At 42.8% G+C, this 25,388-nt stretch overlaps 1 protein-coding gene across 3 annotated transcripts; it reads right to left on the reverse strand.

The window, feature by feature from the left end:
- Window positions 1–2,598: 2,598 nt before the first annotated feature.
- On the reverse strand, window positions 2,599–22,252 carry LOC135900299 (carbonyl reductase [NADPH] 1-like). 3 transcript variants are annotated; one of them, XM_065429755.2, is made up of 8 exons: window positions 22,142–22,252; window positions 17,606–17,687; window positions 13,830–14,008; window positions 12,819–12,931; window positions 6,056–6,181; window positions 5,758–5,899; window positions 4,351–4,414; window positions 2,599–2,924 (listed from the first exon to the last, which is right to left on the reverse strand). In XM_065429755.2, exons 1-8 carry the CDS (start codon window positions 22,238–22,240, stop codon window positions 2,821–2,823), a joined length of 909 nt encoding a protein of 302 aa, XP_065285827.2. In that variant the 5' UTR covers window positions 22,241–22,252; the 3' UTR covers window positions 2,599–2,820. The 3 variants fall into 3 exon arrangements, with proteins under 3 accessions (XP_065285827.2, XP_065285829.1, XP_065285828.1); XM_065429757.2 differs by lacking the exon at window positions 22,142–22,252 and adding an exon at window positions 18,817–19,086; XM_065429756.2 differs by lacking the exon at window positions 22,142–22,252 and adding an exon at window positions 17,770–17,844.
- Between the last annotated feature and the right edge of the window lie 3,136 nt (window positions 22,253–25,388).

Genomic DNA, 25,388 nt, shown 5'->3' on the forward strand with positions numbered 1-25,388 from the left:
ATTCAGAAAAGGTGCATGGCACCGCAAACGAAAAGCTGCTGGTGGTGCCAGTTATGGTGTGCCGGGCTGCACCAACTCACGGCAAGGTTCAAGGGTGCACTGCACCGCGGCGGCACCTTGCCTTGCACCCCACTGAATCGAGCACGGGGGTGCTAGGTGGACCGCTGCACCTGGGGAAATCGAGGGTCTAGGTGCGATGCACCGTTAATGGGTGCAGAAGGTACAGAGAAAGTTGGCTGAATCAAATAAACCTCATTGTTTTGAATAAATTATATTGTGATGGGTAAGGTCACAATTCCAATGCCGCTCCCATATATGCAAGTAGTTTGTTTTACAATGTTCAAACTTGTATTCTGTTTCTGCATTACACCGATCACAAATTTGTTTATGCTGATATCATTCTGTATTTTAATTATAACGAATACCGGATATAACAAATGCAGCAGCAGATAAAATGGAGATGTATACTAGGTGGACACTTACAGTATACCCCCCTCCCCCACTATTCAGGAAACCATAATGGAACCTGCCAGGCCTCAAAACTATCTCATCATAACCTTAAAGATACAATGCCTAGTTCTTGCAAAAACTGGCATTTGTCAAATCAGAAGTGTGATTTTCTCGAAAATGTTCATTTCACAAGTGCGAAATCGTGCAATCTGTTTTAATGGAAACACATCCTTTAGGAAACTCGTGATAGAGGACAGTAAAGACAACTTGAATGTGAGACTACTTGCACAAGTCACAATATGCATCAGTTTAGTAATTTGTCAATTACTTTAGCTGAGTTGTAGTTCTTTGTGATTCAGGAAGATGTTCGCCACTTTCGTCACTGTACACATGTAGGTAACAACTGCCAGTATCATTTAAAGACCGACTGCAATAAAATTTTGAATTGTGTAAAAAGCAGTGTTAATATAGAGCAGCTTCCATGCAAGACTTTGTTCGAAATACAAATGGATACATCGAGAAAAGCTTGCAAATGTACACACTTAGTATACTGATACTGAAAAACACGCCCCCTTTACTGTTTCTTGGAAGTGACATATGACCTAGAATACAGCCCTGACCTCAGAGATTAGGCGCCGCCCACAGCTGCCCGTGTCATGCTGAAACATTTTGGAGCTATGTGCAGAAAGTCGCACCATATCTGCTAACCACCAAGCGCGTAAGTTGTCTGCCAAGGGGCTATTTAAAGGCTACTTATAGTACTTATAGTAATTAGTCAATTTAGACAATCACTGACCCTGCAGTTCTGCCATGGTTGCTTCAGCTGTATATACTACTAATCTATAACTAATTTAGCCAAAGTAAAATTTCATTGCAGTCGGCCTTTAACTTTTTTCGCCTGGTCGCTGATTTACAACTGTGTCATGCATCGTGGTGAGGTTTGTTGAGGGCTGTATAAAGTGAACTAGATGCTTTTCTATAATTGACTGTAGCTTTAATTCATTTCTTTTCCTTGGCATATTAAGATGAGAGCTTCACACAAGTCGAAAGATACTGAGGTAGAGACAGAATGCGGACAGAATCAGTACCAGGTGAGGCAAAGGCAGATGTTTGCTGTACACAAAATAAAAACTTATCGAAATTTAAAAAACAAATTGAAGGACTAGTCCCAGTACCAGATATCCTTTCCTAGAATCTGCCACACTGACACACCTGTGTGAATGGTGGTCCCTTTCTACGCATCTAAACATGCCCGCTGTTGGAGGGATGCCAGGATCCTGCTGGGTCTGCTGAAACAAGTGCACAGCAGTCTGATGGAAACACTTACCTTAGCCTAAATACACTGGCAACCAGTGTTGCGATAGAAAATAATGGAATTAGAGCTCATTTCAAGGATGCGATCCCTGGCAGACGACAGCCGTGCCAATCATCTGGAAGAGCTTTCCGCATGCAGGGACTCCTTGCAAGTGTGTTTATGAACATAGAGAAATGAAGAAGCATGCCGTCAAAAGTGCATCATTGCCAGCAGACCTCACCACTTGCTTGCAAAAGGCCCTTTCACATGTCTATAGAAGAGATCACAAAATTAGGACTAGCATGAGACAGCACTTGAACTATGCCTATGAAATATTGATCAGATATAACCGCTCAATTTCATACAATAATCACATGTGAAGCTAGGTTTCTGGAACAGACTAGTACATGTTGTGGAAAAAAAGTTGCAGATTATTATTGCAATTATTTTTTTAAATATATACTTGATTATAGGGACTAATTATTGCCCCACGAAGGTAACCGATGAATTATGAAAAAGTAATCTCCAAGCTTTTTTAGCAATATATATATATACAGCAAATAAAACAAGCATGCCTTTTTCGTTGAGTGCATTCTTTGCAGCCCCTCGTGTATTGTTCATCTTCACTAACAAATGCTTTTCAAAATTTTTGGCAGTAACCGTCCCTCATTTTCTAGCGAAAATATCAGCAGTGAGATGAAAACTTGCTAGATATAGAAACTTGGGCTATATAACAATATGACTCAGGTAAGCATACTTAAAGGTTGTAAATGACATTGTTAACGTTTCCACCCTTCAAGCCTCCACAAGGCTACCATGCTCCAAAAGATTGAGTAAGGCAACAAAAACTAGCCTTTAGAGAGCGAAATAATCTTTATTTTCATAATATGGACAACTTGTAGCATCATAACATGCTCCAACTCCTGTATTTATATTGTGATAGTTGGAGCAGGTAGATTTTCCTTTTTATTTTTGTTCAGAGGCTCAGTGTCAGGCCTGCAAATACAAAACAGGCTAGCGAGTTCCTTAATGTGAAAGTGCAATGCCACTGGTCCCAACATTAATGGCTTCTGCTGTTACTCGTCCCATGGGGTCACCGTGCGGTCATTCCAAACAAACTCTCCTTTGGGCGATTTGATATTCGGGGGTAGAAGAGCCAAATATGTTGGAGCATCAGCACCTAAAATGATGCGCGACAAGAGATACAAGTAAAATATTAGCTGTTACAGTGTATGCAAAGTGTAAGGAAGCTCTTGACTGCAAATATATATTAAGAAAAGCATTTAAGTGTGTCTCTAACTTTTTGAGCATCACAGCCACGCATGCACAGGTGAAAATAAGACTCAAATGGTTCCAAACACACGTCTGTGAGCATGCATTTGAAAGAATGCACCCTTTCGGAACAAAGCACCACCTAAGATGAACCTAGAGGTGCTGCTACCTTTCCCGAGTTCAAATAAATATATTTACTGGATCAGCAGGCTGTGAACGGTGGATGATTACAGTGGCACAGAATCAAATGGAAGGCACCACTACAAAATCACGGCCCATACCTCAACCATTGTCATACCATCGCTCGAGATAAACGAAAGCACAGTTAATGCATGCACTGAGTAGTCATCCCCTGGCAACATAACAAAAGCCAACCGCAAATAGATAACTGCACTCATTTTCCAGCACTTCCCTCGCCAACTTCGTAGGCATAGACATTGAGGGTGGAGTTGTCGCCAGTTGAAAGTGCTTTGAGAAGTCGCCCAGGACTGTATCACTATTTAACTTAAGTAAACAAACGCCGGAGATGCCGAACAAAACTCGTGCAACAAGATGCACAAATCGAAACTGCAGTCATTACAACTTGGTGGCTTTGCTTGGCTTGTCCTGTGGTAGGGGTGTGGTGAGGGACTACCAGATCGCCTAGGCTTTGCTAGTTTTGAGGAGGTGCTGGCAACATGGCGGAGGACCATGCCAGTGACACAATAAAACCAAAACATTGTTATTCCTGCTCGGCATGGCAGCCAAAATAGCACACGGTTGCACAGTGGAAGTCCAAATTGTTGCACAACACGCTGTCAGGTGTTCAAAATGCCTGTCATCCTTGAGACATTAGGCCTATGGGGACAGTGGCGGTGCCATGAATCTGTCCGAATAATCAAACCTGTCCGAATTGATGGTCTGCGAGTGTATGTGCATCTGACTGGTGGTAGCACCTGTGGCTTGTCATCAGGAAAGAAACAAGGAATCAGTTACTAGACTGATCTCCCTTTCAGTATTACTAACATCAGTGATCACGTTGCAGTTAGAAACACAGCATTAACCACTTATAACAATATGTAGTGATTGCCAGAACCAAGTATACATAGTGTGTGATATCAAATTTCAACTACTACATAACTTTTTTTGGACAACAAGCTTTAACAAATAATAGGTGCTTTCACATTTGCGTTAGCCTTTGTATAAAGTCTGTTTTCTTTTTCTTTTTTCATATGCGCAAAACTTAACAATTTCAATGTATTATCACCCTTCACGCACTACTCCAGACAGTATCCCGTGAGAAATATGGAAATAAATAATTTAAGAACAAGCAATAGTGTACAATAAATACTTACCTTGGTCAGGCGTCAAAGGCCCCTTGTGGCTTGTCATGTCTGTGTCAACATAGCCTGGGTGTACCTTTAATAATAGGATTTAAGTATTAGAGCGCAATGCAGTAAGAAAGAGAATTACTGTACTTGTACAACATCATGCGAAAAGGAATACATCGCAGAAGGGGAACTTTTGATAACTGAACATTTCTTAATGCATGTGAGGACTAATACAAACTAACCATGCCTAATGTAATTGTAGCCATGTGCACAGAATAGAACAGTTTAGCCTAGCCTAGCATCTGCTACCACATCATGTGTACACACATGGGACCGTCTGTGCAGGTGCCAGAGTCTGCTCACCCGTGTTAAACGATTGCACATTGTACTGCCACAAAGTGTCAAAGGCCAGGCGTGCATAAACCAAGGCAGATAAAGAGAAGAGGAAGACGAGAGGAAAAGAAGGGCAGGTCAACCAGTGTATAGATCAGGTGGCTACCTTGTTCTGGAAATAAATGCTTTTTCTTTCCTTACCGGGTGTTGTGACTGGGGATGTGGGTTGTACGAGGACAAGGGTTATGCACAGAAAAATATGGTATTTACTTTTGTGCCTGTGCCTTGTGATGCTGACGGTTCATCAAAATCTATAACGGACCTTTTGATGTCCTTACGGAGGCACCCTGCTAGCATTTCTTTTGCATAAACGTGATCGCAATTTTATTTCACTGATATCCGAATGTATGATTGTAACAGATACCTATAGGATATAATAAATATACTTTCATGGTCGATGTGAGTTCATTATAAATACATTCAACTGTAGCAATATTACCTCTTCCCCACCAAGCCATGCGTATGCGTGTGCATGTGCGTGGACAGGCATGTGAGTGGGTTATTACTTACAACCTGCACCCTATTGGCTGCAGCAAATAGCAGATAGTGTGTCATGCTATCCTAAAATGTTATATTTCAGGAAACACAGACGCATTAAACGTCTTTAGTAGAGGTATGTGAATATTCGAACTTTCAATAACTAATCGAATAGTGTCCTATTTGTAACTATGAATATTTTGAATAGTTCTTTAATATTTCGAAGCATCGACCGTCGGCAATAACACGCAAAATTGGAGCAAAAGTATAATCGATTTCATCCGCAGGGGCATAGTACAAGCACAAAACACAAGATTTTATGTAGTGGAGCAGGCTACGTAAGCCAGACAGCCAGACTTTACCAGCTATACACTGATCAGTTGAACTCTTTGAAAAGCCTTGTGAATGAAAACAGGCTGCCTAATATGAAGAGTGTTAGTGCAACAATGAACTCATGTGAGTGTAAAAACACTAACAAGCTGCACAAGAATTGCTCACTGCGATCCCACAAGCCCATTTGTGTCAGGGATCATAAGCAAAGAGCCTAGCGTCTCTACTCACAGCATTTACGACAAGATCTTCACGAGGGTCTGCATTGAATTCACGCTGCTGGATGAAGCTCAGCACAGTGATGCCAACCTTGGATGCATTGTAGGCAGAGTGCCCCCAACCCTTCTCATCATTCTTGCCATCTTTCGCAGCCCTGTTAAATACAGTAAATGAGTTAATCACTGATCAACTTCTTTATGTACAAAAAAGTCACCTTGTGAAACAAGCAACAAGCAAAGGCCATGTCATGAATGAAGCTACGAGGTGTAAAGTGCACGCCTTGCTATAATCTAGTGAAACAAGAACTCACTGCACAAACTCCTTCATGAGGCCGCACAGTTCCTCCAGAGTAATGTCAGGGTTGTTGAGTCTCCTCCTCACCTCTTCTCCAGGAATCCTCTTAAGCATGCCACATACGCTGCTCAAGTTCACCACCCTGCAGACATATTTACCATAAGTGTTAACATCAAACAGGTAAAAGTTGAAATGAGCATGTCTGGGTGTTTTGACATTGACCATCTCTTGTAAATTTGGTATGGATGAGGCTGTAACAGAGAGCTTAGGGCCCTTCGGCACGTTTAGAAACTGGCTGCAGAGCAACTGCACCTTACACTCAACATACAGGGTGTTTCAGTGAACACGTAAAAAAATCTCTAAAAGTTGCTTGTGGCAGATATCACAATTCTAGTTCATGAGGCGGTCTACTCGAAGCGGCGGACAATACTTGCACAAAACATTTAGATGCAAAATTGGCGAATGAATAAAAATTCACTAATTAAGTTTTAACTAATTACATTATGGCTCATATTGCAATTTACAAATTATAGCCGTGGAGTTCACAAGGCAGATCCACTTAAAACGAATCTTCAAGATGACACCAGTGTCAAGATATACCTTATCTACTCGCATAATGATCACACTTTCCTGTAAAAGAAAATTGCCAGCAATTCAGGGGTGCAATCAATGCGCAAGTTAAATTTCCAGCGAAAAGATTTTTTTTTTTTATTTCGCATTTACTGCTGGATGACAACGGGTCAACAAACAGGCGGCTGGCGCTGTAACAGTGCGGGACGCCAAACCAACATAACGGCCGGCAGAGCAAGCCGAACATGCCGAATGCAATTTTTTTTTTCTTTTCGTGAGTACATTAAGCGCATTGAAACAGTTTCTTCAGTACCAGTAGTGAATGATATCGTTAATATCAGCCAGTCTGCGGCAATAACATAGCCATGTCCACTTTGAAGGCACAGAAACAGAGATGGCAGTGCTTAGCTGCCAGTGGCATAGAAACACATGGCGGGTATGCTGCGGAAACTGTGGCATCTGTCTTCACTACTATTTTAATACGGCACATTTCCACTAAGGGTGGGCAAATATCTTAGCTGTGTTACAAGTGCCGGCATAAATAGGGTACACTTCTAACGTATCAGTGTAAATGTGGGTACTATTGTTGCCGCTCGCGATTTGTTGCGTGCCCACGAGTGCAGACAAGAAGAATCAAAAGGTGCCTTCGTTGTTATTGTTGTTGACCACAACCATTATAAAGCCTACAAATAATAAAGCCAAGGCAAGCTTGGTTGTAGGTTGTTTTTTCTTTCGTGGAAGTGTTGAAAGTGATGAAAGGAACAAAATGAGGCATCTGGTTAAGAATGTTTGGTGTGTGCAGACCGCTTGGTATGTCTTGAAGAGTTGTTCGCATAGCATTCAACAGATGGTAAGCGCGATCATCATTAGCTAGACTTGGCACACAATATATTGCTGCGGCAAGTTCGGGGTGCGATCATTACACAAGAATGAAAAAATCGAATTTTGACATCAAAATACAGGTGTGCGATCATTTCGCGAGTGCGATCATTATGCGAGTAAATACGATAAATTCCCAAACTTTACAGAGAAATTCATTGGTGTTTCAGTTAATTTGTAAACAAAACGCTGTTTCATGCACTGAAGCACACAAGTAATTGTAACGCCAATGCATTTCTTCGCAAAGTTCGGGAATTTATATTGCGAAACTGGTGTCGTCCTGAGAATTCGTTCCAAGTGGATCCACCTTGTGAAGTCCACTGCTAGAATTTGTACATTGCAATATGGGTCATAAGATAATTATCTAAAAGTTCATTAGTGAATTCTTGTCAATCAGTGAATTTTGCATTTCAATTTTTTGTGCAAGTAGTGTCCGCCGCTTCGAGTAGACCGGCTCATAAATTGGAATTGAACTAACTGCCACAGGCAACCTCTAAAAAAATTTTTATGTGTTCACTGGAACACCCTCTATACAGTACAGTTCGAATACAGTTAAATTTTACTCTAACAGAGTTTGAAGGGGGAGCCAAAATTACTTTGTTATATCTGTTATGAAAACAAGCAGAGCTTGAAAAGGGCTTAGTTGGTGTAGCTTCATCGTTCTGTTGCACTGTTGCAGGCACAAGAGGCACACGACATTAGTGAAGAACAATGAACATGTGACAAGTTAAGCACAAACTGTCAACCGAGATTTATTCAGATAGAAAGACGAATATATAGCTGTAAATGCTATCAGCAGCTGCGATTTACATGCAAAAAGAAAAAAAAAAGAGTGCTGTCACGCTTATGTTGGACAAACAAGTCAGCACTTAAATGAGAGGCTCAGGGAGCATAGATATGTAAGCCTAGTTAATGCATCGGGCAACTTAGATGCACATCGCACAAAATATGGTTGTCCATTGTCTTCTGACAGCACGGAAGTTCTGCTCAGAAGCAAGTTGAGAGATATGGGAAGCCTTTTTCATGATTGCAGCTGGTGAGAAGCTTGCATGAGCAAGCCGTCAGTGTGACTATCATTTTCAAACCCAACTAAGATAATATTGCTTTCAAATGATTCAAGTGTGATGTGCATCACATCTGATTTTCCATCTTCTGTGTTCTTTCTTTTATATTTATTTATTCTCTCTCTCTCTCTTTTGCACATGTAAACCGCCACTTTTGATGGGGGTAGACAACAGTTATAAGGCAGCAATGGATATATTCACCACCATTCTGTTATGCTCTGGAAGGCGTGGTGACACGAAGTTAGTGAGAAACAAGGAACATACGACAAGTGAAGTGCAGGCTGTCAACTGACATTTATTGAACTTGAAAAGAAGTAGTATTTATGCTCATAACTGCTTTCAGCAGCTGCAGTTTACATGCAGAAAAAAACAAACAGTCAGTCTGCTGAAACGATCGTCAAGGAGGCTCGGTTGGCTAGTAGTAATCCTGCTGGCCTTGTCGGAAGTCTCTTGCGTCGCTGGCACTCTCGGCATGTCTTGACTAATGGGCAATGTTGTCAGTGAGGCACAGCCAATAGTACTTCTCTTGTACAGTACAACCCCGTTCATACAATTTGGACAAACAATAACGAGAAAAAATTTACGAACCAAGAAAATATATGATCTGAAGTAACTAAAAAGACATATGACGGACTCAAGTATTGTAGACATCTTCGTAATGCGAAGCGTCGCACAGACCGTTGTGGCTCAAGACACCGAAGCGCGTCGAGCTGGTGGTGCTCTGGTGGCACGAGATGCATTTTGTTGTTTCCCTATTGCGTGGTGTTTTAAGAGGGCGACGAGAAACCAAAATGAAATCGTGCTGGTGGGCGACTTTGGATGCCACCGAAGCGAAAAGTGATGCCCGCATCCCGCCGCCTGCAGCAGCGAACGGCGACACATTTGGATTATTGCCTACTAAAGGTGTGAAGTACGCTACCAATGGCATTACACACCATGCACTGTAAAATAGATAGGTGAAGATGCTTATTGCGATAGGTTTGGTGGTGATAGCTGTGAATGCGGCATGCGACGACACCGGAGAAGATTTGCTGGTACTGACATGAGAAACTGAGTGCGCGCCGGCGTTTTCCCGTGAAATGGGCAGGCGAGAGTTGCAGGGATGCTGCTGCGGCAGGCACCTATATGCTGCTCTCGAGCGTGCATGCATCACGCACTTTATTGTTCATATGGGATTTAGAGGCTGGAAAATGAATCATATGATCAAAGTTTGTCGAGGTGCAGAACGTTGGTGCCGAAAAATTGTGTTTTCGGGAACATATGGACAGGTAAATAATAAGCATGACTTTATTGGGTCATTTTTGTGTTCTCAATTGCGAATGTTGCGGCTGGGAAAACTTACGTAATGGAAACATATCAACGAGGTTCTGCTGTACTCTTATGAGCGTACAAGAAAACACGAGTTGCCCAGCTGTTTGATCATTATGCACTGCACGCAGGGCTACTGGCCTGAGTGCTAGGGGCACAACGAGAAGGTAGTTTGCACGGACTGGGGAGAAGTTCTTTACGAAGGCGTGGTTCTGTAGCGAAAATGAAGACGATCCACGCCCTAAACACCCATTCGGGACAAAATTGGTCTTGTCTTCAAATACTTAAAAAAGCTTCTTATAGTTACAGGTCTGCTTGCTGCTGTTCGGCAAAGTCATCAGCGCTTATTGTCCTCAGGAAGGCGTCCTTGTCTTGGTCTTCTTGCGATGGCGGGTCAATGGGGCTGAAAGACAGTCAATCGGCATCAGAATGTTTCCGTCGGGACTTGTAGGCCACAGTGACGTCAAATTCTTGCAATCTAAGGCTCCACCATACTAGGCGCCCTGAAGGATCCTCTAAATTTGCCAGCCAGCACAATGCATAATGGTCACACACGACTTTGAAGCGCCGACCACATAAGCATGAAACTTAGCAGTAGCCAAAATCATGGCAAGGCATTCTTTTTCCATCATAGAATAATTGGCTTCCGCTATCGATAGTGACCAGCTAGCTTAAGCCATGACCCTTTCAAGCCTGTCTTTTCTTTGAACTAGCAAGGCACTGAGGCCTACTTGCGTCGGCATGGATTTCCGTATTGGCGTTTTCGTCGAAGTGAGCCAGTACTGGTGGTGACTGCAGACGTTGTTTAAGCCCTTGAAATGCTACGGCTTGCAGCACTTGCCACTTGAACTCGACGTCCAATTTCATGAGATGGGTCAATGGCTCGGCGATGCAAGAAAAGTCCTCAACAAAGCACCCAAAGAAGGCACAGAGGCCAAGGAATCTTCCCACTGCTTTCTTGTCAACAGGCTTCGGGGATTTTGTTACGGCAGCAGTTTTCTGTGGGTCTGGACGGACTCTGAACTTGCTAATGACATGGCCAAGGAACACGGGCTCTTCATACGCGAAGTGTCATTTTTCCGGGTTCAGGGTGAGCCTGGATGGCTTGATTGCCTCAAGAACAATTCCTAGCTGCCTGAGGTGAGTGTCAAAGTTAATGGAAAAGAAGACGAAGTCGTTCAAGTAGACAGGACATGTCTGCCACTTTAAATTTGCCAGGACCGTATCCATGCAGGTGCCACGCAACTTCAGCATCTTCAGTGGCGGAGGATCTTCGGCATTTTGACGTACAGCTACCACACCTTGTTGTGGCTAGGGTGGCATTCAGATCGTAGAATCCATCAAGCCCATTGACTACGACGTCAAGTTGTAGAAAATGAAGGAAAAAGGGTTTATTTGGCTTAGGTACACGGCTCCAGTGCAGAAGCCCACTCCATGCTGGAGCAAGTTACACATCTCAGTTTACATCAGGACCCTCTGTCCCCAATCTCAAAAAGTATCTGCTTTTTATCAAATCGGCTTCCTTAGACGAGACGACTAGGGAATCTGAAGATTTTCCAGCAGCAAATCACCATCGTTGACTCCGCTGCGATACCACGCCCACGCTATCCATAATTTGCACTAACTCCGCCTTGAAGAACCTGGTTTAGAATTTGTACAAGAAAGAAATCATCCGGCGATGCCTGGTTTGTTGGTCGTTGCCACGGTGTCGTTGCCCACCCCCTTTTTTGCTCAGTCTGCCAGGGAAAGGGCGGCTGAGGTCTTTTCGTGGAACCCTGAAACAGCCGGTTTATATGCTGTCTTGACGGCTGGATAACTCCGAGGGATGGGTGGCGATTTGAGTCGTCTAATTAACTGCGCCTATCCATTCGTTGTCGTGGTTCCCTCCCGTTCATCCTTTTCTCTGGTTTCCAGGTAATGGTGGGGTGAGCACCTTTACTCATTGTCGCCACTGCGTTGACGTCTGGATAGGAACTGGTTTGACACGTGGCAAACATTCAATTAACACCCTTGGTGGTGTTGCAACGTAACAAACTCCATCGGTTGCTGCTTTTAGATATTTGGTTTGACTCCGAGGGAATAAACTAATGACCAATGCCTAACATTCTATACGATAACCTACCCGAAACAAGTGTTTTAGTTTATTTTTCATGAGCAGCATGCACAGAGCGTGTACGGGAACAATGTGCTCTCTCAGCTCCTTTCTGCTTAATACCTGAAGCTACTGACATTTCAGTGTAACAGTGTAGATTGCTGCTCAACAGTCATTAGATCAATGATACTTTGTATGCGAGCACAAAAGTATGCCATGGAATATACACAGCAGCAGCTACGCAACATCTCTGCAGCACCAAGTGTAAGGACTCTCCAAGACAGTGTTTTTAAATTTCAAGTCCTACGTGTAGTGGTCAAGAGGTACTGCAGGGCTTCAGCCCCATGCACAACAAAGAGGACAGCACCAAGGACATTGCAGCAACAAAAAAATGACAAAGGATGCAGCAGCTTTAGCTAGAAGCAGCTGGCAATGATTGCAGTCATGATGCGTATTTATATTAGTGCCCAGTAGGATTCTCAGTTTTATCCAGGTATTATAAGATTTTGGGTGAAACCATGCTCTTAAAATTTTTCATGGTCACAAATAGGACAAAAAGTGTTAAGAGCAGTAGCAGAGCAATGGGGGGTTTATGTTTAAAAGCAAAATATCTATGATCACCGTCACAGAGCAACTATTTATCCCTGCAAGTAGTTCATTTGTGCAATCATGGGAAATTGCTTTGCTGGTACAGATAATTTTGTTATGCTTCAAGCTCCAAGTGAAGTGTCAATGTTATGCTTCCAGCCTTTATGATGGCATAAAAGAAATGCACTCGGAAGGTTCAGTGTCCTGGCTAGATAGACTGTGTTCAGTCAAAATAGATTGTGTTTAGAAATTTTTGCAATGGAAAGAGCAATACAGACCTGGCATGTGGGCGTAACAAAGGGAACAGCTCCCTGCAGACATTGAGTGTGCCGAAAAAGTTTGTCTTCACAGTGACTTCTGCTTGCTCTGCAAATGGGGCTGTAGAGCTGACCTGCATTTAAGAAATTACCATCAAACGGCTGTGACAAGATGACCAATTCTGGAGTAGCACCTCCAGATTGCCTTAGAATGTTCGAAAAGCAGATTCAAATAAACCTATTATGCAGTTAATGCGGTTGAACTTTATGCCTTTAACTCTCTCTTCTCTCTGCCTCTACGCCACAGAACCTGGTGGTGGCCTGTTGCTTGTACACTGTTATGTAGGTCTATACACTTGTATGATATCCCATAATTCTGTTTCAGACCATAATTTATTCAAATGCAGTTAAAACTTCCGAGTTTACAATAGTTTGTGTGTGTGTGTGTGTGTGTGTGTGTGCGCGTGTGTGTGTGTGTGTGCGCACGTGCGCGCACGTGTGTGTGTGTGTGTGTGTTTGTGTGTGTGTGTATATATATATATTCTGTGGTTTCACGTGCCGAAACTACAGTCTGATTATGAGGCACAATGGTGGTGAACCATCAAGGGTTCTTTAACATGCGCCTAAATTTAAGAACATAAGCACTCTTGCATTTTGCCCCCCTTGAATTTTGGCTACCATGGCCGGGGTCGAACCTTAGATCTCGAGTTCAGCGGTTCAGCACCATAGCCATTGGGATACTGCAGCAGGTAGCTTATGGAAGTTTGAATTACTGAAAGGCCACCATAAATTTTAGTCACACACACACACACACACACACACACACACACACACACACACACACACACACACACACACACACACACACACACACACACACACACACACACACACACACACACACACACACACACACACACACACACACACACACACACACACACACACACACACACACATGATGGATGGGGTTTTATGGCGCAAGGGCCAGGTATGGCCAAAGAGAGCCAATATTTATATAGAGGGACTCGCCTTGAAGGCAATGCCAGCATTGTTCACAAGTACATCCAGGCCACCGTAAGTACTCTTGAGGAAGTCGCGAAGTCTTTTAATACTGTCAAGGTCATCAATATCAAGCTGGTGGAACTTTGGGTGCAGCAGCTGCTTGTTGAGCTCTGCCACCGCCGCCTTCCCACGTGTCTCGTCTCTGGCTGCACAGAAGAAATGCAATACGGCTCTCTTGCACACGTAAAATGGAAATGTAACAGAGACATAAAATTCACTGTTAACTAATCCTGTATCCTATTTCATACACGAGTAGGGGCATATATGTCTAACAGGTCAACCAAAGATTTATCTTTGTTTTAATCAAGAACATTTTCTTTGGTTGTGGTTTAGATGTTATCAAAACACACAAGCTTGAACTGCACTGCTTGTGTTTTTGTCGCTACTGCAGAAAGAAAAGAAACCTCCCTCTTTACCGTGTGCTTGGTGAGCACCGACAATGTTGTAGGACAGATGCGATAAGGAATGCTTAGTCTGGACACAAGAAAGCAACGAACAATCCAATGCAAGCGCACCAATTCGAGTGGCCCATGCATGTGAGCAACGCCTTCTCACAGCCTCTTATGAATCTACAGGACCAAATCACACACAAATGGGAATTCCTTCTTTTCTCTTTGAGCAGGGACTCCCATTGGCGAAAATGACGAGGCCAGCGACACCTATAGAGTTTCTCCGGCGATGGTTATTCCTCCAGTCAGAGAGAATTGTGTCAGCGACAAAGACGAATCAGCCAGTACACTTGTATTCGGCTAGACATGGAAAAAAGTGTCTGCCTCCCAAAAAAGGATATTCATTTTAAAGTAGTGCATCAGATAAGAGACACAACACAGTATGCATTTAGTAATTCGATATAACAGTAAGCCTCGCACCTCTTTGTCATAAAATATGACGTTATTAATGCAATGTGTTGCGGATCCAGACCGATTTACCATCAAATAAGTGGAGCGATGCACCTCTGCAACAAGTGGCCAAAGTGCACCACTTGCGCTTGCGACTAAAACATGGTACATCACATATTGGAAGCACAAACATATGCATAGTACTTTTGGACATAGCCATATGTCCACAAGTTGTAGCTGTAATATGTGATGCAGCTGCTTCACAGAAAGTGTCACAGATACAAAACTGGACTACAAAAGCACAGAGTGAGATTTCTATAACCGTGCTACTTGCACAGCATCTGCAACATTACTTGCGAAGTATGAAACAAAGCATAGCAATACACAACACGCTGCATTTCTAAGTGGTCCAAACTTGCACAAACCCCTGTATTGATAACATGGACGGAGCGTCGCTCTGACCCCTGACAAAGCGCAAAAAGGAATGGCATCGGAAAAGGCATTGCTAAAAAATCACAGTTCAGAAGTCGGGCAAGGAATATGTATTGGCAATACTTCGACTACGATAGCAATATGCCTGACAGGCTACGTGGAATGGATCCATCTAATCAAATACCCTTAAAATTACAGGATAATCCTTCTGAGTCTTGTCAACATCATATTTAGTGAGGAGTTGGAGGAGTACAGTCAACCACAAAATTTTATGCAACACGAGGCGTGAGAAAAAGCTCAATATCTGCACAGCCTCACAATGTAGCCTAGTATTCACATTTACAGTCTCCACCACTATATGTGAACAACACGGTGATGTTCGGTTTTACTGTTTACTGATTACTGCTACAGGCTGCTCGGAAAGTGAACATTTTCCTCGATATCCTGTGGTCCGTAAGCTTTTGTGGTTGACTACACTTATAGTGCAAACCTCTCTTTCACACACCCATTTCCCTATCGCATGCCCTCTAACTCCTAATGCTAGAATCAAGCAGATTCCACCATCTCCCGTTACAAGATCTTTTTAATAAAGACAGGTTTTCTCTTCCTCGATAAGTGATCAATAACTGTTAAAACCCTGCACTAAGGGCCACTGAGGTAATTCAAAATCAAATGAAATCAAGTTGAGGATTTAACATTCCAAAGCAACGCTCGAGCCATGAAAAACGATTGTGGGGGCTCCGAGTTAAATTAAGATGCCTGGGCTTATTTAACATGCATCTAAATCAAGTACACAGGCATTTTCCTATTCCACAACCATCAGAATGTGAATGCAGTTGGGCAATCAAACTTGTGACCTCATGCTCAGCAGCAGGACGCCATAGCCATTGAACCACTATAACAGCTATCGAGATCTCTTATATTACACATTAAGTATCTGTCTCCCCTCTGGTTTTGTGCTAACAAATAATTGCTGTATATACTTCATAACTCTGAAGTATGCCACTTCATATTAATAAATTAATCAATTAATTTTAGCTATAGGTTCTAACACTTAAAGAAATGCCTATTATAGATAATACACTGCAATAAGCAACCACTACAAAAGACACTCCTTTTTGAATTGAAGTACCTGAGAAATGTGTCACTTTACTTTAAATGGCATGCATGTGCCATATATGTATGTACACATGCACATATATACCAGAAAAACAGACAAATACAGCCAATACATAGGATCTTAAACGCAAGCATACAGCCAATACATAGGATCTTAAATGCAAGCATGCAGTATTGTCAACTTCAGCTCGGAAAACTTTTGCTTGTTTAAACAGATTACAGGTGAGTTATTACACCTACAGCTCCTGAAATGTTAAGTAAGCTACAGCAAAAGAATCTCCAACTGTAAAACAAGACAAGCATTATGATGTTATTAAGTGTACAAAACAATCTTTTTATTCACTGGGCACCACATAAAACAGAAAGCAAGAGAAAAAAAAACAAGAAACACAAGAACAAAGAACACTTAGGAAATGACAAACAGAATACACACTACCATTGTCCTTACTTTCGCAATGGTGCATCTTTAGTCAAAAAAATCTGGATTACGAAAACACGTCTCAAGTCACAGTATGCTTTATGCATAACTGATCCGACAGAAGAAAAACACAGGCAGTTTATCAATGTACAGTGCTATCTTTAGAGGCAAGTTGCATACAGGAGTTCTAGCAAGCAGCTAAAAGTGACTACACTGTCTTTTGACCATCGCTGTTAATCTTGTATTTATTTCCAGCTCATCAGATATACTAGCTGAATTGTCTCAAGTTTCATAGTACCTTTCAAGCAGAACAGTGTATCTCCAAATTCTATAAATTTGCTCTTTACAGTTTGATGCAATATTTGGAGAGAAAAACTCTGACAATAAGATATCTTCATACCTTGCTGGTGAAGCAGCGCACTGACATGGACACAGTGAAGACAAACAGGAAAAGACGACACTCGCTGCACTCGCAACTATATTTCAGTAAAGCGGTAAGTTGGGCTAGTTGGTGAGTGATCATCATACCTTGCTGGTGAAGCAGCGCACTGACACGGACACAGTGAAGACAAACAGGAAAAGACGACACTCGCTGCACTCGCAACTATTTGCGAGTGCAAATAGTTGCGACACTCGCTGCACTTGCAAAATAGTTGCGAGTGCAGTGAGTGTCGTCTTTTCCTGTTTGTCTTCACTGTGTCTGTGTCAGTGCGCTGCTTCACCAGCAAGGTATGATGATCACTCACCAACTAGCCCAACTTACTACTTTACTGAATAACATATCTTCTTGTACTCGAAAAGTTAAAATTAAAAGAAAGTTATATGATGATATTTACTGAAAAATAGAAAGATGGCCATATCACACAAACTCTTTTTCATTATAGATAAATGAGAGCCTAAACTTGAAATCCATGTGTACGCAGCGAGCCACTCACCAGTCAGAAAAACATCTCCATCAAACCGTTGACACAGGAACTTCACTATGCTGAACCCAATGCCCTTGTTACCACCTGTAACCTACAAATATACAAAAGTGCAGTTACCAATTCCTCTTACGACACATCCATAACAGAGACAATTGTGTGAAAGACATTTTTACCTGAGAAGTATTCCTTCCCAAATATAAACATAAGAGACATTGGAAATGTTGCACAATCATAGACGAATGACACTGAAATACTAAAGCCCCTGCATCTACGCGCCACCGCCAGCCAAGCGGAAATGCCGGAACCGGATTTGGTGTGAGGGGAAAAGGCGGCGCACACAAAGGTTGGCGCTACTTAAGAGAGCGGCGGTGGCGCGTAGATGGAGGGGCTTTATGAAATACGAACGTCAACTAACAAAAAAATGGAGATATTGTGGCTGCGATGCCACACACTGTTCTTACAGCGCGATTGCTGCTTATCAAGTCATGATGATCATGAATGACTGTCAAAAATGATAAGTCTGACACGCGTTTTATTTCTTCACGGCAGTACAGTTGGTTGGCCAGGAAAATATTAAAAAATGAAAAATGAAATTATGGGGTTTTACGTGCCAAAATCACTTTCTGATTATGAGGCACGCCGTAGTGGCGGACTCTGGAAATTTCGACCACCTGGGGTTCTTTAACGTGCACTTAAATCTAAGTACACGGGTGTTTTCGCATTTCGCCCCCATCGAAATGCGGCCGCCGTGGCCGCAGGAAAATATAGGGCCTTTTTCTTTGTGGATGTTTACATGGCAGCAAGCTTGACAAATAACATAAATGTGAGTGCCTGGTGGTGGGCTACATCAATAAGGCTTTCCTAAATTTTCATATTCTTTTTTTTTTTGTAATATGAATGAGTATGGCAATGCTACACTACTACCCTCCACAGTCTGCCAAGGTTGCATTATCTGTGGACGCTGTGTATATCACCTGTAATGGCAGTCCGAGTTTTTCTACTAGCCAGACACCTCTGCTTCCCAATTTATGATAGATGCTCTTGCGACCTGCATCTGATTGGCCGGGCTGATTAAGCTGGTTAAGCGGGACTGCGGTACACGAGCTAGAGCTAAAACATTGACCGGCGCTCGCGAAGCTTTTCTCGTGTATTTTCATCCCAACTGTATGTAAGAACGGCCCATACAGCAACTGGTTGTTTCTGAGAAAAGGTAATCTTACCACTGCGACTCGAGATGACATGGTGCGACGTTTTGAAATCCCGCTTCGCAAAGCGACGGCAGAAGGCGAAGTCACAAAACCTAGCGGTAGCACGTATTTCGAGGTGACCTCGCGCGAAGCAACGTGCGGTGCGTTCACATATGGTGCGTTTACACGGGTAACACCACGTCAGAGCATAAAGAAAGTTGAATTTCGTTCTCTACGGTCATATTATGAGAAGCCAACAAACACTGACACCAAGGACCATCCAAGGACAACATAGGGGAAATACGAGTAGGGGAAATTACTTGAGCTTAATAAATAAAATTAAAAAACGATAAAGTAATGGAAATTAAATTAGGTTATACCAGCGAAATGCGAAGGTTGTGGGTTCGGTTCCCACTTGCGGCAAGTTGTTTTGTCATCTACTTTAATGTCCATTAATTTATCATTTCATTATTTAATAAGTAATTTCCTCTATGTTGTTCTTGGTGTCAGTGTTTGTTGGCTTCTCATGATATGACTAATAAAAGTCGGGCCTCTCGGTTAGCCCCTTTCCTTCTGGTTTATTACATAACGAGGGTCTCGAATCCGGCAACATTGATGCCTTCAGGCAGCGTATGTGGGTTCATTAGCCCATAGAGTTTCCTACATTTTGTAGGAACAAGAAACTCTATGTGTAGGAAACTCTATGCGTTAGCCCAATGATTAGCCCCGAGCATAGAGTTTCTCACTAAACTCTATGGCCCCGAGGTTCTACAGGGGCGCTGCGAGCGCCGCTCGCGTGACGTCAGGGCACGGACTCGCGCCTGTCGTCTGCTACAGTCCGGGCGCTTTCTGCGGTGTTGTTTGTTCACCTTCGTGCTCTCTGCTTGTATACTTATGACGGTAATATCAAACATATTTTTACGACGTCTTCATTCGCGAAAATTTATTCAAACAGATTGTTTCTATGACGACAATGCAGCTCTCAATGGCAATGCTACAGTGCCAGCCGAAGGAGCGCAGACCAGCCCATTGCGAGTTTTTTCATGAGCGGATCGACAACCGCAAAGACATAGCATTTAATAATAATCCAGTTATGATACCATACATGCCGCGATGCAACAAGTATGCCACAAACGCTGGCTATATATGACCTTTACAACAGTTACCTTGATTTTAATCTGCTAAAACAGGTTTGCTCATGAATATCTAATTTGTGCATTTCTTCACAGAAACGCTCGGCAGTAACACGAGGACTTCATTAACACTGCAGTTTAGATTCTACAAACACCACTTGCTTCTTTACCTGCTTCTCAAAATTAGGTGGTTCTTCACGTGTTTATGTTAAGTGGCGGTAATTTGAAGTAAAGCTAATGAAGGCTTACGACTATTTGCAGAATACGAAAAGGAATGTACCAATATATATTTCCTTTTCCGTGCTACACGTCCAACTCACTTGAGAAATTTACTGGTGCTTGTTGCTTGCGGAATATACATGACGGCGAATATACATGGCGAACTGACACAGGCTGCTCCAACGTTACTAGACTAACGTTAACTGATCGGCCCAAATTTTTTAGTGAAATATGCGTTTTCGACCGTATGGCTACAGCCAGAAAGAAGTCGAAGCGTCAATCATTAGTAGTATGGGACATATTGAAGATATCATAATTCCCCGGTGGAGCGTAAAAATCATGTGAAATATGTAAGGCTTGTGGTGTTTTCTTTATGAAGGTTTGCTAGCTAGGTTATCTGTTATGTATGACGAAGCGAATAGTTCTCCGTTTGTATAACTAAACAACGCTGCATCGAGACATGGTGAGGCAGAAGGTGCTTGAATTCTACTTTTCTAGGCACCCTAAGCTGCGCTGTAGTACCTCGAGAATACTTTAGGCATTCCAATTGGCGCTGTAAAAAAATGTTTTATGGTTTCAATTCGAAGTTGTAGTGAACTGATGAGTTTCGCGAAGAACGCGTGCCTCGCCATACCGACAGTCGGCTTGCAATTGATTGGCTCTCTATCTTAACCACGAAACTTTTCTCTCCGGTGATTGCTACTATGGTATTTGTGAATCAACTATGTAAATACTCTACATGACGCGCCGTAGTGTTAGCATCCATGAGCAAGTCGCTTTTTTTTTTTTTCAGGCCTATTTCAGAGAGGGATGAAAATAGCAGCAAACTTTTTCATAAGAAATGCGCGCCCAGCTCTTTCTTTTACGCTGCATTAATAAATGGCCATATTTGACTAGAACTCACCAGAGTAATAAGAATCATGATGACAGTTTCGCTGGTCAGTGTCTTTCTAACACGGATAACATGCTGACGCCAATTACAAATATTTTTCTTCCGTGTAAAATGCAATGTCTCTCATAGCTAAATATAACGGAATGTTAAGTGTTTAGCGAAGCATCATACACAACTTCGCATGTTGAATTTGCAGAAATTCTTTTTACGCAAAATCTATGGACAGACACGGCGCACAAATGCACTATGAAACCAGTAGACCCCTTTACCGCTATAAAGCGATATAAATATAAATATAAATGATAGCATTGCCGACAGGAAATGCTATCATGATGATAACGCGTGTGCCGTTCGATCGTTACTGGAAAGTACCGGGCTCACAGCGTTGAAGAAAGGAAACGAATCAGGGCAGATGACGATTATCGTTGTATGGCAGAAGGGGCACTCCAAAGGGTGTAAACTGTTCTTACACTAATTCACTCTTAAAACGGTTGCACCCTTTGGGGTGTATATTTGTCCCACAACAATTGTCATCTGCCTTGTTGCTGCGTCACACTGATAACGCTCATGCCGTTCGTGACTGGGAAGTACCGGGCTCGCAGCCTTAAAGAAAGGAAACGTAGGCAAGACATATGACGATTATCGTTGTGGGACAAGATAAGCCTCAAAGGGTGTAAATTTGTCTAAGACTCTAGGCAAAAAAAAAAAATGGCTGAAGGCTTAGCTTGGTTAAGCCTGGAAGATTGCGAAAGCAATATACCCTTGGCTGCGCCTTGGTTCGGCTGATGGTGTGGACATGGTTGCCCTTTGTTAAACTTATGGCTATACATTGTGTTGCTTGGTTTCTGCTATTGATATCCTTGGTACACTTGCTTTCTTCTGTTAAAGTTGTAGCGTTCCATACTATTCATAGATGCAGCATCGACACCATTTGAAGCATCCATGATAGTCTCTTCGGCATTAAGAGCGTCCATGAAACTTGTCTCCGAACTACTGGTTGTCTCCATAGTTTCGCTACCGTTAACACCACTCATTAAACTTGGCCCTGAACTTGTAGATGCACCCGCATCAAGCGATGTTGATCGGCGTGCTCGCCACGCTGCTGCATACGCACGTTGTTTAGCGCGCCGTTCTTCGTGTTCTTCTGTTTCTTCAGCGCGGCGCCGTCGCTTGGCCGCAGCAGATCGTTCCAGCCTCGCCTTGTACACATCATCCGACATAGCGCATGGCAGCGCGCCGACCACTGCGAGGAGCCGAGCTGTAGCCCCATTTATCGTTCTAGCGTGACGTCACACCAGCGAGCGCCCTCTCTCGGTAGCGCCGCAGCAGAGGCGCGCAAGGCTTCGCCTCCACCATCGATGCCGCGAGCTGGGGCCCCGTCTCTCGGTCTGGCGTGACGTCACACGGTCACGTGACGCGCAGCTGTGCAAGGAGGCGCCACGACCACCGATGGGCCGAAAGTGCAAGCAGTATTGCTTTCACAATGAAAAGAAAAACGCACGATGAATTCCCCTAACCAAATTTTCTGACCCCCTGTTGTGAACTTTGATTTTCTACGTCTCCGTTTTTTGTTATTTCCCTACTTTTCTTCCACCAATCTTCCAATCGCCTCTTATATACTAATCTCTATTGCAGACATGTTTACTTCCACCCTGCTCTCGCTGAGCTCAAGGGTTTCAAGGAGTCCATTGGTGCCTAAATCAACCGCTGGGCAGATATCTTCACTCACTAATAAAACATGCTCCATCGTTTCCCTAGCTTTACCGCTGCAAGCACATGCTTCTTCTTCCTTCTTATATCTCACTTTATAGGTGTGTGTTCTATGACTATTGCTGTTTCTAGGGCGCCTCGATGCCAGCGCTGCCGTTGCGGCGCTGGCAGCGAGGCACCCTAGCTGTTTCTCCGACGTGATGCCACCTCGCGGCAACGAGAAAGAGTTGAAAAAAGCACACATTATTTCTGTATTTTAAGTATTTGCGCCTGAAAACCTATAAAAAACAAATGTAGATTACATTAGTGGCATAGGATAGCATGTCTACGTTTTCTTATGTGCAGACAACCTTCTTGTCGGCTTTCCAAGCGTCCTGCTCTATACTCCGTGCTCCCTCACGGGTTACAGAATCAAGCGTCTTTCCTTTCTTTAGATCACTGTCATCATCATCATGCTCTCCTTTGACGTCTTCGAAGAAGAGTTTGCGAGCATATGCGTGACTTTAGTGTATTTATAGGCTGCTCCCACTTGCATCTTAATGCAGCCCTTAATATCCCCCCCCCTTTATTTTTCTGTTTTTATGATATATTATGTCTAGAGTGTAGGAGTGACGGCATGTAATAAGCGCGTTATACTGGTGTCACAGGACCATTTTCGATCGCAGTGAGCTCCCACAGCTTATGCAAAGGAGCCAATCGCGACCAAGTAATATGGTCCCGATGAGACATGATCGCGATCGAAAGTGCACCGCCGCTTGACATTCGTATTAAATTAGCAATCCGTAGATGCTGTAGATCAACAAAAAAGATTTAGTAGGAAGTGGCCATTCCGAGGGAGAAAACAAACAAGTTTATTGGTTATTTAATGCAGAAACATGCAGCTATAGAAAGGAAGGGTAACATAGCGCAAATGGCTTCACATCGGTTTCACCAAACATAGCCAATACCCCACTGTGGGTATGCGCCAAGACAGCTCGGGTCAACAACTACAAATGTAACATCGGGCTGTCGAATGGAGTACTGGTAATTCAGCGATAAATGCTTCATGTTGAACTTTGAGACCCATGCAAGACAGAATTCATATAGCCAGGTGGAACCAAATTGGAACAGCAAATGTTTTACATTTAGTAGTTTCATTTTGGCATTATTCATACAACCAAGTGATATGTAGCATAAAAAGGTGGAAGGTTGGGTGAGTTGGTGTTTTTCGCGAGGCAGGAATGGTTTTAGAAAAAAAGAAAAAGAGTACAGAGAAGCAGTGATCTTTCTCCTCTGTACTCATTTTTTTCGCTAAAACCATCCATGCGCTGCACAATTAAAACATTGCCAGGTGAAATGTTTCAAAATGTCAAAAATGTTTAGGTTGTAGACATTGGATAATAGAATAAAAGGAACCTTTAAGTCCCATCTATAATGACACATTCATACAATGCATGTGTGCGGATGCTGGAAAATAAAGCCGCATTAAACATGATTTTGTACATGCCATCACCATGACCACACTTAATTCTGGCTTTCCTTGCACTTTGCTTACATAACATGTTTAGTGAAAGTAACATAGAATCACGGTTGTATCTTCGTGCTGTTGGCTTGAGGGTGCTGAAACATTTCAGTCTCTTTTGTTCATTCTTTGTGACTGAGCTTTTAGGTAGTCTTTATTTTTGTTGCAAGCAAGCATTCTGGTTGTAATTACGTCATGCAATTCAAAGGCCTGTTATGACGATGTTTTGAATGCAGTGTGGCAGAACCCAGTGACAGACAACAAAGTAGTAATACAATATCACCATGCAAACTGCAGCAAATTATAGCTGTCATCATAAAGTAGAAATGTCTTGCAGGCTTTGTTTATATATTCAGGCTTCGTATTGGTCCTTACTTGGGTGTTCAGTGACTAGAAAAGGTATCTGTATTCACATGGGGTGGCTTAATTATGTCTTAGGTCATTGAAAGGGCACCATTTTCTTGGTTTATTGACATGGAAAGTGGGAGCGGACACATACATCCTAAAATCAGCCTTTGTTGGTGCTGTTTGCCATTCTTATTTCAAAATTGCTGGGCATAAAGTGTACAAGTCTCGTAGTTAGTTCCTGAAGGATGGTGAAGGAACCTACCAATAACTCCTAGAACACACAGTGCCTGCAAAACAGGTTGCTAAAATTACAAGCAATAACAATCAACTGACAGGTGTGGACAGCCAGTCACAGCATGCAGTGAGGGGAATAGAGATAAAAGCTTCACTTGACGCTGCTGATCTACAATTTGTAAGCAGTGTCTGCATAAAATCTGCAAGATACAGATTCGGTTGTGTGGTTTATCAATGCTCAGAGAGAAATTCTACATTTGTCTCAAAAGCATGTTTCTGACTGACCTCCTAACTGCAGCCATTGTTAACATGTACCAGGGCTAGTCAAATCAGTCAGTGTGCAGCACTAGTCGATTTCCTGCATCCATAAGCTTGACCACTTTTTTGCATCATTGCTCAAGGGCCATGGTTCTGCCTTGCTGCATGTAGAGTGAATGGATACGCTTTGCATTTCATTGCAGCTTGATGCTGTGCATCACAGCAGCACAGCTCTCATGTTTGTGGCACACAGTGCACACAACAAAGCTTCATATGCATAAAGTTGTGCCAAGACTCCCGCCTTATCACA

The sequence above is a fragment of the Dermacentor albipictus genome, chromosome 1, assembly GCF_038994185.2.
Source record: "Dermacentor albipictus isolate Rhodes 1998 colony chromosome 1, USDA_Dalb.pri_finalv2, whole genome shotgun sequence".
Taxonomy (NCBI): Eukaryota; Metazoa; Arthropoda; class Arachnida; order Ixodida; family Ixodidae; genus Dermacentor; species Dermacentor albipictus.